This window comes from Pygocentrus nattereri, chromosome 6 (genome assembly GCF_015220715.1).
Source record: "Pygocentrus nattereri isolate fPygNat1 chromosome 6, fPygNat1.pri, whole genome shotgun sequence".
In the NCBI taxonomy this organism is placed as follows: domain Eukaryota; kingdom Metazoa; phylum Chordata; class Actinopteri; order Characiformes; family Serrasalmidae; genus Pygocentrus; species Pygocentrus nattereri.
The window spans coordinates 7,054,774-7,067,577 of record NC_051216.1 but is presented as its reverse complement, the minus strand read 5'-3'; the positions used below and the strand labels follow the sequence as shown (position 1 = coordinate 7,067,577).

At 42.2% G+C, this 12,804-nt stretch overlaps 1 protein-coding gene across 4 annotated transcripts in view; it reads right to left on the bottom strand.

Annotated features, from left to right (window-relative positions):
* cerkl (ceramide kinase-like) overlaps nt 1-12,086 on the bottom strand; it is a 138,759-nt gene extending 126,673 nt beyond the window's left edge. For all 4 annotated transcript variants that reach the window (XM_037539079.1, XM_037539080.1, XM_037539081.1 and 1 more), the window contains exon 1: nt 11,814-12,086. In XM_037539079.1, the coding sequence (XP_037394976.1) occupies nt 11,814-12,051 (238 nt within the window). In that variant the 5' untranslated portion in view covers nt 12,052-12,086. The remainder of the gene's footprint in view (nt 1-11,813) is intronic.
* Between the last annotated feature and the right edge of the window lie 718 nt (nt 12,087-12,804).

Genomic DNA, 12,804 nt, shown 5'->3' with positions numbered 1-12,804 from the left:
ATATATATAGAACTATATAAATATCAGGACTTATATGTGAGTTAGGTTAGACAGAGTTAGTGTCGGTATTGGTATCAGTATCGATCAGTACTAAAGGATCAGGTATCGGTGCTCAGTATCGATCCGTACTAAAGGATCAGGTATCGGTACTCAGTATCGATCAGTACTAAAGGATCAGGTATCGGTGCTCAGTATCGATCAGTACTAAAGGATCAGGTATTGGTGCTCAGTATCAATCAGTACTAAAGGATCAGGTATCGGTACTCAGTATCGATCAGTACTAAAGGATCAGGTATTGGTGCTCAGTATCAATCAGTACTAAAGGATCAGGTATCGGTACTCAGTACTGATCAGTACTAAAGGATCAGGTATTGGTGCTCAGTATCAATCAGTACTAAAGGATCAGGTATCGGTACTCAGTATCGATCAGTACTAAAGGATCAGGTATCAGTATCAGTATCGATCAGTACTAAAGGATCAGGTATCGGTGCTCAGTATCAATCAGTACTAAAGGATCAGGTATCGGTACTCAGTATCGATCAGTACTAAAGGATCAGGTATCGGTATCAGTATCGATCAGTACTAAAGGATCAGGTATCGTATGAGTATCGATCAGTATTAAAGGATGAGGTATTGGTGCTCAGTATCAATCAGTACTAAAGGATCAGGTATCGGTACTCAGTATTGATCAGTACTAAAGGATCAGGTATCAGTACTCAGTATCGATCAGTACTAAAGGATCAGGTATTGTATGAGTATCGAGCAGTATTAAAGGATGAGGTATTGGTGCTCAGTATCAATCAGTACTAAAGGATCAGGTATCGGTACTCAGTATCGATCAGTACTAAAGGATCAGGTATCAGTACTCAGTATCGATCAGTACTAAAGGATCAGGTATCGTATGAGTATCGATCAGTACTAAAGGATCAGGTATCGGTAGTCAGTGTCGATCAGTACTAAAGGATCAGGTATCGGAATCAGTATTGATCAGTACTAAAGGATCAGGTATCGGTATTCAGTATCGATCAGTACTAAAGGATCAGGTATCGGTATTCAGTATCGATCAGTACTAAAGGATCAGGTATCAGTATCAGTATCGATCAGTACTAAAGGATCAGGTATCGTTACTCAGTATCGATCAGTACTAAAGAATCAGGTATCGTTACTCAGTATCGATCAGTATTAAAGGTTTAGGTTTCGGTATCAGTATCGATCAGTACTAAAGGATGAGGTATCGTTACTCAGTATCGTTCAGTACTAAAAGATCGGGTATCGGTATCAGTATCGATCAGTACTAAAGGATCAGGTATTGGTATCAGTATCAATCAGTACTAAAGGGTCAGGTATTGGTATCAGTATCAATCAGTACTAAAGGATCAGGTATCGGTATCAGTATCGATCAGTACTAAAGGATCAGGTATTGGTATCAGTATCGATCAGTACTAAAGGATCAGGTATCGGTATCAGTATCGATCAGTACTAAAGGATCAGGTATCGGTATCAGTATCGATCAGTACTAAAGGATCGGGTATCGGTATCAGTATCGATCAGTACTAAAGGATCAGGTATCGGTTTTCAGTATCGATCAGTACTAAAGGATCAGGTATCAGTATCAGTATCAATCAGTACTAAAGGATCAGGTATCAGTATTCAGTATCGATCAGTACTAAAGGATCAGGTATCGGTATCAGAACGGAGAAAGTGGTATTAGTGCAGCTCTATTTGTTTGCAGACCGAAGCACCTTTTTCCTTACTGTTTTCAAGGGGACTGATGCATTTTTCATGCTGTGGTTGTCTTTTGTGAGAAATGCTCCATCAAAACGTGAAGCCTTAGTTGCAGACAGTACCCATAACTATATGATGTCACAGAAATTAGCATAACAAACAGTTTTTTTCTTTTTTGTTTAGCTTGTTTTCGCTTGTGGCTCCACACTGGCTAGTTAACCCTGTAACTTCCCAGACTTATTATATACTAAGGCTTTTTATTCTGTAACTACAGGGACGTCAGTGCCAGCTGGCTGAGCTATTCTCAGATTATGGACAGTTGTGAGAAACTGGCCGTGTGAGGGGTTCATAGCTGATTTCTTTCTAAACTTGGAAGTAAAAACTGCCTGAACACAATAGCTGAAATCACACAGAACACTTGATTGACAGTTGTGACACTTCTGTTGCTTAGCAACAGCAACACACACACACACACACACACACACACACACACACAGCCAGAAGCAGCATTAAAAAAAAAAAAAAACGTGTGAACGCCTCATAAGTTTGTACTCAGCACTGCTCCTCTATGCTAAATGTCTGGCTATGCACAGAGAAAGTTTAATGCCACTTTACTGCAACTTTCTGCAATGAATTGCCAGCGAGGATGAGCAAGACATTAAGTAGGCTGTAGCATAATATCCACATAAACTTTCATTTTCATTAAAAAAAGAAAAAAACACAATATCATCGCTGTCCAAAAAAAATAATAATAATATTTTTTTTTTGTCTTGTTTTTCTACTTCGTTTGTATTTCATGATTATGGGATTAATAGAAACACTCGAACATTACTTGGGATAAAATCTCTTTAAATCAACTTACATTTAAGGTAAAGAGCGTTTTTGCCCTCTGCAGTCCAGTTACCATCCTGGAGATACTTGTTTTTCATAGCACAGTGATGTTATAGAAGACCAGCTAACAGATCAATAAAAGACAGATATATTGATCTTGAATAAAAACGAGTAAAAAAAACTGTAAATATGTAAATTACACCTGGCAGACGACTTTATAGTGAGAAAGATACGGTGTATCAAAAAATAATAGTTGCTGATTTGGTTAACTAGTAGAGTACCTGAATGCGTTGCGTGCAGCTTTGATTGTCTACACGGACATTGTGTTGCAGGCAACTGACAACTGACCCCTGGTCGAGTATTATCCAGTGTGCATTTATGGGATATTACTATGGACAATAACACACGGACCTGCGCTTTGAATATTCAATTTGCTGAATCAACAGTTCTTTGGCTTCTATTATGATTGTGCTTCATGTCAGAGCCTTTTCTGTTCTATTCTATGCAAAGAAAAATGCATTAAAGTGATTGTCCATGGTAATACACCACATGCTATATATTTAACACATAGAAATTAGCTTGTAAAACCTTGGAATATCCTTTTAACCCCTAAATGAGAATGTACGACAGTATGCTTAATTTATCAAAGCACTCATCTGGAACTGTGATTGGTCCAGTCTCACGATAACAATAAATAAACCATATACTGAGTGCATCCTACCACTAATCATTACAAAAAAACTCAAAATCCCAACTCCTCCTCATCCTCCTCCTCATCCTCCTCCTCCTCCGCTCTGTCTCTCGGGATAAGCGCAAGGCGCCTCTATGTTCCAGTCTTTTTTGTGGGTGGCAGGAGACTAGCAGACGTTTGGCAGTGAATCACTGGACAAATTAGGTACAACAATGTAGAACAGAATGCAATGTAGTATCGTAGGCAATATTCAAAATGGTAATCATCTACTTGGAAGCCAAAGTGGACACTTGCATAGTGAACATATTATTTTACAACAATGCAAAGATGAACCCTTTTTTACAGAAAATGCATTTTCTGCCTATTTTTGAGGTCCAGTTGAATTTTTTTTCTATAATAAAGTTGATGGAATATAATTTGATGGTACTGTATAAGGGGTGTAACAAAACACAGATTTCACAATATGATATATATTATCGTTTTTGTATCACACTATGATACATTTTTAAAACAAATGTAAGCCATAAGGCTACATTTCACCTGTTTCATAATGTGATGCAGTCACTCAGCAAATGGCAGGATTCACGACAGAAAAGAGATGGACTCAACAACCGAATAGAGGTGGACTCAACAACCGAATAGAGGTGGACTCTACAACCTAATAGAGGTGGACTCTACAACCGAATAGAGGTGGACTCTACAACCGAATAGAGGTGGACTCTACAACCAAATAGAGGTGGACTCAACAACCGAATAGAGGTGGACTCTACAACCTAATAGAGGTGGACTCTACAACCGAATAGAGGTGGACTCTACAACCGAATAGAGGTGGACTCTACAACCGAATAGAGGTGGACTCTACAACCGAATAGAGGTGGACTGAACAACCAAATAGAGGTGGACTCAACAACCGAATAGAGGTGGACTCAACAACCGAATAGAGATGGACTCAACAACCGAATAGAGGAGGACTCAACAACCGAATAGAGGTGGACTCAACAACCGAATAGAGGTGGACTCTACAACCGAATAGAGGTGGACTCTACAACCGAATAGAGATGGACTCAACAACCGAATAGAGGTGGACTGAACAACCAAATAGAGGTGGACTCAACAACCGAATAGAGGTGGACTCAACAACCGAATAGAGATGGACTCAACAACCGAATAGAGGAGGACTCAACAACCGAATAGAGGTGGACTCAACAACCGAATAGAGGTGGACTCAACAACCGAATAGAGGTGGACTCAACAACCGAATAGAGGTGGACTCAACAACCGAATAGAGGTGGACTGAACAACCAAATAGAGGTGGACTCAACAACCAAATAGAGGTGGACTCAACAACCGAATAGAGGTGGACTCAACAACCGAATAGAGATGGACTAAACAACCAAATAGAGGTGGACTCTACAACTGAGTAGAGATGGACTCTTCCACCGAATAGAGGTGGACTTTACCACTGATCAGAGGTGGAAGAAAACCTCGTATACTTTAGTTTTAATATAAGTCGATGAAACTAGACTTTCCTCCAAGTAATTTTGGGCCGTTTCTTTTAGTCCATTTACATGAAATTCATACACATATTAATATCAGAATCTAAAACTGCATCAGTCTTCAAAATGTGTATCTAAGCACTATGAAATGTTATTATTGGTCCAGTTGTATAAAAATGAATCAAACTCTTATTAATTATGAGTGTAAAATGCTAAACAATGTCCAACGTTTAAGACACACACAGACAGGTCAGAGAGAGATCAGCTGAAATCAACCCCTCTGTGTTTTCACACGAGCAGAGCGTGACACGCCACTCCGCAATCATCTAATGCGCTCCGGCGCTTACGAGCTGGTTGATGTCAACAAACATAATATTCACTCTGTTCAGGGATCAAGGACAATATTTTGATCCTCAGTCCCCCAGCAAGAGAAAAGAATCACACGAGCGTCAAATGGAGGAGCGGCGGCGTATCAGCGGCGTATCAGCGGCGCGGTGGTTTTTTGGCAGTTTCAGGAGAGCATTTGGTAAAGGCCATAGGGGGTTATTAGATGGATGCTTTCTGTGTAATGAGAGTGCTGGCTTAATAACATTAGCCTGGATCACAGATTAAAAAGTACTGCCTGCACAGCTTAAGCAAGCCAAGCCCCGCTCTCTCCTCCAACTCCCTCGCTTTTCTCTTTTATCCTCTCTCTCTCTCTATTTTTGGTCCATTTCCTTTCTTTCTCTCTCTCTATCTTTCTGTCTTGGTCTGTCATCTCTCCCCCTCTCTCTCTCTCTCGCTCTCTCTTTCTCTGTTTCCTGGCTGTCTATCTATTTATTCTTTCTTGCTCACTCTCTCTTCTCTCTCTTAGTTTTATATCTCGCTCTGCTTTCTCTCTTTCTCTCTGACTCTATTCTCTCTCACTCACTTTCTTTCTCTCCTCCTCTGTTTCTTCTTCTCCCTATCCTCTCTCTGTTTCTCTCTCTCATTGTTTTCTCCCAGATCTATTTATTCTTTCTTTCTTTCTTTCTTTCTTTCTTTCTTTCTTTCTTTCTCTCTGTCTCTCTCTCTCTCCCTTTCTGTTGTTCTATTTCCGCTTCTCTCCTATTTTTCTCTCTCTCTTTCTCATTCTTCCTCTCTCTCTCTATCTCCCAATGTTGCACTCTCTCACTTTCTTGCTCTTTCTCTTCTAATGTTCTCTCTCTCTTTCTCCCTCTCTCTCGCTCTCCCCCCACCCTCTCTCTCTCTCACACACATTTCCCCCTCTGTGTATCTCCTGTCTCTCTCTCTCTCTCTCTCCCTCACTCTCTCTCTCTGTACCTCTCTCCCTCTCTCTCTCTCTCTCTCACTCTCTCTCTCTCTCTCTCTCTCTCTCACTGACTCTCTCTCTCTCTCTCCCTCTCTCTCTCTTTCTCTCTCTCGCTCTCTCTCTCTCTCTCACTCTCTCTCTCTCTCTCTCTCACTGACTCTCTCTCTCCCTCACTCTATCTCTCTGTACCTCTCTCCCTCTCTCTCTCTCTCTCTCTCTCTCTCTCTCACTCTCTCTCTCCCTCCCTCTCTCTCTCTCTCTCTCACTGACTCTCTCTCTCTCTCCCTCCATCTCTCTCTCTTCCATTCTCTCTCCCTCACTCTCTCTCTCTCTCTCACTCTCTCTCTCACTCTCACTCTCTCTCTCCCTCCCTCCCTCCCTCCCTCCCTCCCTCCCTCTCTCTCTCTCTCTCTCTCTCTCACTCTCTCACTCTCTCTCTCCCTCCATCTCTCTCTCTCTCTCTTCCATTCTCTCTCCCTCACTCTCTCTCTCTCTCTCACTCTCTCTCTCCCTCCCTCTCTCTCTCTCTCTCTCTCTCTCTCTCTCTCTCTCTCTCTCTCTCTCTCTCTCTCTCTCTCTCTCTCTTTCTGAGGTGCTGCCCAGGAGATCCACAGTGATGGAGCTGAAGAACATCATCTCCTCTTCAAGCTGCTGGAAGAGCCTCAGAAGCCGCTTTGTTTTCGTTCTTCTGAGAGTCAATAAAAGCGTTTCATTTCAAGATCAACCATCACGCGCGTGTTACATTTCCTCCTGCTCTGCGCACTCGGAGAGGAAAATGAGAGGGCTTCCTCTGGCTGCCAGCTCAAACGCTACTGTAGACCACCAGCGTGATCAAACAGACCCCATTAAAATTCACAACCTGTTAAAAAAGCAGCGCTCTCCAAACGTGACCACGATCGGCCCCCGGCTTTGGATATTAAAGCCCATATTTCAGGCCAGATATAAGAGGGTCTCAAGTCTGAGTGCTTTTTTCATAAACACAGATTAATAGATATATTCGGTGCCAATTATGATTCATTATTAGAATATTGTTATCGTAGTGGCGCTTCGCGGCTCAGAGGCTGAGCTCACCCGTCCAAAAAGAGTCATATGTTTATGAGCTCAGCGTAGTCGTGCAGATGGCAGTTTTGAGTATCATTTACTTGGACATTTGCTAACTGTCCACAAGACTGACAGATGCTCTGCTTTAGGTGGCCACAACAATCAGCCGGAATCTATTACCAGCACATCTGTCACTCATGACTTTCCTGGCAGCGCTGACTTTCCACCCCTTTTCCTCCCATCACGCTTCCTTGTGCTTATCCTGAACTACGAAATGCAGCACTGCGTAAAATACTGCACAATATTACTGAACTCCTACATGCATGGGTCATAATTTAATGGTTAAGATATAAACAAAGTCATTCGGAGCGGTCTGGTATGAAATGCTCTGTTCTAGAGTCAGAATCGTTCACAGTGGTTGTGATAGGAACCAGACGTCCACCTCTAAAAGCTCCCTCACAGAAAGGAGCTATGAACGGTTATGAATTCATTCACTGCCTGATGACTAAAACATTGTTTTTCGATAGTTATTGAGAAGGATTTGGCCTAAACGCAAAGTTTTAAAATTCATTCGCGGTGGAGGGACACATGCAGGGGGATCGAAGGCAAAATAGTCCTCAAAGAAACAGAGTTTCCATTATTTTCCATCATCAATATTCCATATAAACTCAGGAGTCTCGTGTAGGTTCTCTGGTAGTTCTGGATGGTAAATAAAATGTCTATACCTGTGCTGTAGTCATGACGACACCTGGTTCCCATCACCACCACTGTGAAGACACCTGAACCACTTCACACCAAACCGCTTTGAATGACTGAATGTTTAAATCTCAGCGACTTAAATATGCAGAATTGATGAAAAATTGGTGGAATTTCCCTTTAAAAAAAAAAAAATTATATTTATATATATATATATATATATATATATTTATATATATATATATATATATATATATAACATAATATTATGACACACACACACACATATATATAAATGTATTTTTTAAATGTACCGAATTTGTTCAAAAATTCTATTATAATACATTTAAATTCAATACATTAACAGAGATAGACAGTAATAAGCTAAATATATACAAAAACATTTATTATTCTGTCTGTCGAGAGGTGTTTGTCCTAAAACCTACACCCTTTAAATTTATACACGAGAAAATTATATTTCAATTATTTTTCTTTTTTCCCTTTTTTATTCCTTTTTTTTATTTATTAGAATTTCTTTAAATGAAGCGGAAACGTGACATTTATCATGAGTTTAACTTACAAATAAAAAACTTTATCCAACAAATGCCGTCCCATGTTTTTCATATCACTACCAAAACACACAGAGCTTTAGTCTGGAGGCGGACGCTGAACATCAGGGTGCAACATTAAGAATCACCCCTACCGAAACAGACTCCGCAGTTACGTAAACCCGTTTGCGTTTTGGTAAAATTGCTATGTTCTCATGCGCGAACTGCTCCAAGCTGGCTGAGCTAACATCGCCACTGCTGAAACAGGCACTACTGAAACACGTGGTGAAGTTTGGTGGAGTTGTGGTTCTTCTGTTAGTGAAGAAAGGGAATGTTCATTTGTTTTAATAAAGCATGCTTCGTTAGGTTATAGGGTCACTCAAAGCAGAAGGGTTTCAGTCTAAGGTCTTAAAGGTTTTCATCTCTCTCTGCGGCGCCTGCAGCCTGTTAGTAGTGCATCTTTACTGAACTACTGGTTTAAAGAATCACGTCCTTGATGGAAAAATGACGCCGCTCTCAGTGAGAATGATCCTGAACAGAGGTAACTGGACTCAAGGGTTACCTGCTCTTCAAGACTTGGATCTCCATCAATCTACAGTGAGATACTGTGTAAAATACACAAACATGTAGAGCCTCAGACGTCTTTACAGTGGTGGTGATGGGAACCAAGGGTCGCCATGACTACAGCACACATATAGGCATTTTATTTACCATCCAGAACCACCAGAGAACCCACATGTGTCTTATGAATTTATATATGGAACATTGATGATGGTAAAATAGTGGAAAATCTGTTTCTCTGCTCACTATTTTGCCTTAGATCACCCTGCATGCGTCCCTTCACCATGAATGGGGTTTTAAATCTTGCCAACTTTTCACCGACTTTCTGCAGAGTCAATCACTACAGACCTCCAAACTTCATGTGGCCTTCAGATCAGCTCAAGAACAGCATAGAGAGCTTCATGGAATGGGTTTCCATGGCCGAGCAGCCGCATCCAAGCCTTACATCACCAAGCTCAATGCAAAGCGTGGAATGCAGTGGAGTAAAGCGCCGCCACTGGACTCTAGAGCAGTGGAGACGAGTTCTCTGGAGTGACCAATCACGCTTCTCCGTCTGGAAATCCGATGGACGAGTCTGGGTTTGGCGGTTGCCAGGAGACGGTACTTATCTGACTGCATTGTGCCGAGTGTAAAGTTTGGTGGAGGGGGGATCATGGTGTGGGGGTGTTTTTCAGGAGTTGGGCTCGGCCCCTTAGTTCCAGTGAAAGGAACTCTTAAAGCTTCCGCACCAAGAGATTCTGGACAATTTGACGCTCCCAACTTTGTGGGAACAGTTTGGGGACGGCTGCTTCCTGTTCCAACATGACTGCGCATCAGTGCACAAAGCAGGTCCATAAAGACACGGATGAGCCAGTTTGGTGTGGAAGAACTTGACTGGCCTGCACAGAGTCCTGACCTCAACCCCATAGAACACCTTTGGGATGAATTAGAGCGGAGACTGAGAGCCAGGCCTTCTCGTCCAACATCAGTGTCTGACCTCACAAATGTGCTTCTGGAAGAACGGTCAGAAATTCCCATAAACACACTCCTAACTCTTGTGGAAAGCCTTCCCAGAAGAGTTGAAGCTGTTATAGCTGCAAAGGGTGGGCCGACATCACATTAAACCCTATGGATTAAGAATGGGATGTCACTCAAGTTCATATGTGTGTGAAGCCAGACGAACGAATACTTTTGGTAGTATAGTGTATTTTTGATACACGTGAATCCAGTAAATTGAGTGTATTTTCAGTGCACCATGGAGAAAACTCGGAAAGCTTGGTTGGGAAATGACACTGGATGAGGTGCAATAATCGTGATGTAAATGTAGAGCCAATCAGTGAACATCATTAAACCGTCCCACCAGAGCGGCTCTGCTGCTCTGAGCACATTTAGAGGGACCCTGCTGAGGGAACCGTGCTGCTTTATTAGTGCTTTGTACATCACACTCTTAAAAAAGTTCAGAGTTCTGAACACTCACAGAAGAACCCTTTTGGTGCTATATAGAGCCATTTTCAGAAAGGTTCTACATAGAACCATCTACAGCACATTCTGAAGACCCCCTCCATGATGCAAAGAACCCTTTTCTTTGAACGTTCATGGTTCTTCATAGAACTTTTTTCTTTATTAAAGAACCCTTAAAGAACCATCTTTTTTAAGAGTGTAGGAGATGGAGTAGGTGGCAACCACTGTGGTGAAGGGAGAAGTTTTGGCTGTTGGAACTAAACCAGTGGAGTAACCTAGTGGACTAAACCAGTAGACGAAAACCAGGGGAATAAAGCAGAGGACTAAACTAGTGGACTAAACTAGTGGACTAAACTAGTGGACAAAAGCAGTGGAATAACTTAGTGGACTAAATTAGTGGACTAAACCAGTGGACTAAACTAGTGCACTAAATCAGTGGACTAAACCAGTGCACTAAACCAGTGGACTAAACCAGTGGACTAAACCAGTGGACTAAACTAGTGCACTAAATCAGTGGACTAAATCAGTGGACTAAACCAGTGCACTAAACCAGTGGACTAAACCAGTGCACTAAACCAGTGCACTAAATCAGTGGAGTAACTTAGTGGACTAAACCAGTGGACTAAACTAGTGGACAAAACCAGTGGAGTAACTTAGTGGACTAAATTAGTGGACTAAACCAGTGCACTAAACCAGTGGACTAAATCAGTGGACTAAATCAGTGGAGTAACCTAGTGGACTAAACCAGTAGACTAAACCAGTGCAATAAACTAGTGGACTAAACCAGGGGACTAAACCAGTGGAGTAACCTAGTGGACTAAACCAGGGGACTAAACCAGTGGAGTAACCTAGTGGACTAAACCAGTAGACTAAACCAGTGGACTAAACCAGTGCACAAGTAGACACATGAAGGGCGCAGCCTACACCGATCGGAGCACAGCCACTGAGGCCTTGCCGTGACGTCGCGTCAACGTTGCTATGGTGATTCGGCGGGCTGGAGCCTCACCAGCTTGTAAAAGCTAAACTCATGTAAAATAAACAGATAAAGGTCTTGTGGCCGAGTCCTTTATGAGTCCCAGCGTTCATCCATCATAAAATCAGCTTAAACGTCCCACAACAACAACACCAACAACAACAAGATCCCGAGTAAGTAAACAAGCTAACGTTTGTTGACGGAAGTGGGCTGCTCAACGCTAGCGGAAGCTCTCCGAGTCTGCCGTGATTGATAAAAACATTGTTTTTCGCCTCTGACGGTCAAAACAAGCAGAGCGACCAGCATTTAGTGGACGAAACAGGCTAAAATAATGAGAGAAAACGTGAAAAAAACAGCACAAACGTGCGCGAAGCTTCTCGTTCGAATTTCTCCGTTCCACCTTAAATGGTGCAGCAGTTACGATTTAAGGTGGAACGGGGAAATTCGAACGAGAAGCCGGTGAATGGGAAACCCAGTTCAGCCTCGTGAAGTAGGAGAAGTAGGAGCTGGAGTCGCCCACCTGTTGGGTCCTCAGGCTGGATGGGGGTCCAGGTTATTCTGGAGGTTGTGAGCTCCACGTCGTGGCTTTTCTTGCCGATCTGGAAGATTCCTCTGAGCAGCGGCTCGCAGTGAGAGTCCGCCGAGAGAGCGTCCTCCTCCACTCCGACTCTCTGCTGTTGTTTTTGTTGTCCTTTCCTTCTTTTCTGCCTCTTCATGCTGTTGTTTACTTTCGAGCCGGCTTCCAGCCTCTCGGACATGCTGTGTGTGTGTGTGTGTGTGTGTGTGTGTGTGTGTGTGGTTGCCCGGACAGTGCGCGCTCCCGCCAAACTCCATGCGGCCACGCGCTGCCCACCACGTGTTTGCCCTTTAAACTGTTCCTATACAGCCATTCCTTTATAACTGTTTTATAACTGTTGTTTATATGCCATTTATACTGTTGTTATTCCTCTATTAAGACCAGTTAATAGATCATTAATAACAGTCTAATGTGGTATAACAGACTATTAGACTCAATAGAACAGAAGTAAAACACGCATCTGTTGAACACACTTCAAAAAAGATGGTTCTTTAAGGGTTCTTTAGTAGAAGCAATGGTTCTGTTTAGAACCACGAGTTCTATATTAAAACTTTTGCATGATTAAAGGGTTCTTGGGCTGGTGAAATGGTTCTCCAGATTGGTGGAGACTGTGTTGTAGCATGCATACTTCCAAAAGATGGTTCTTTAAGGGTTCTTTAGTAGAAACACTGGCTCTATTTAGAACCATGAGTTCTATATTAAAACTTTTGCATGATTAAAGGGTTCTTTGGCTGGTGAAATGGTTCTCCAGATTGGTGAAGACTGTGTTGTAGCATGCATAGTTCCAAAAGATGGTTCTTTAAGGGTTCTTTAGTAAAAGCAATGGTTCTGTTTAGGACCACGAGTTCTATATTAAAACTGTTGCATGATTAAAGGGTTCTTTGGCTGGTGAAATGGTTCTCCAGATTGGTGGAGACTGTGTTGTAGCATGCAC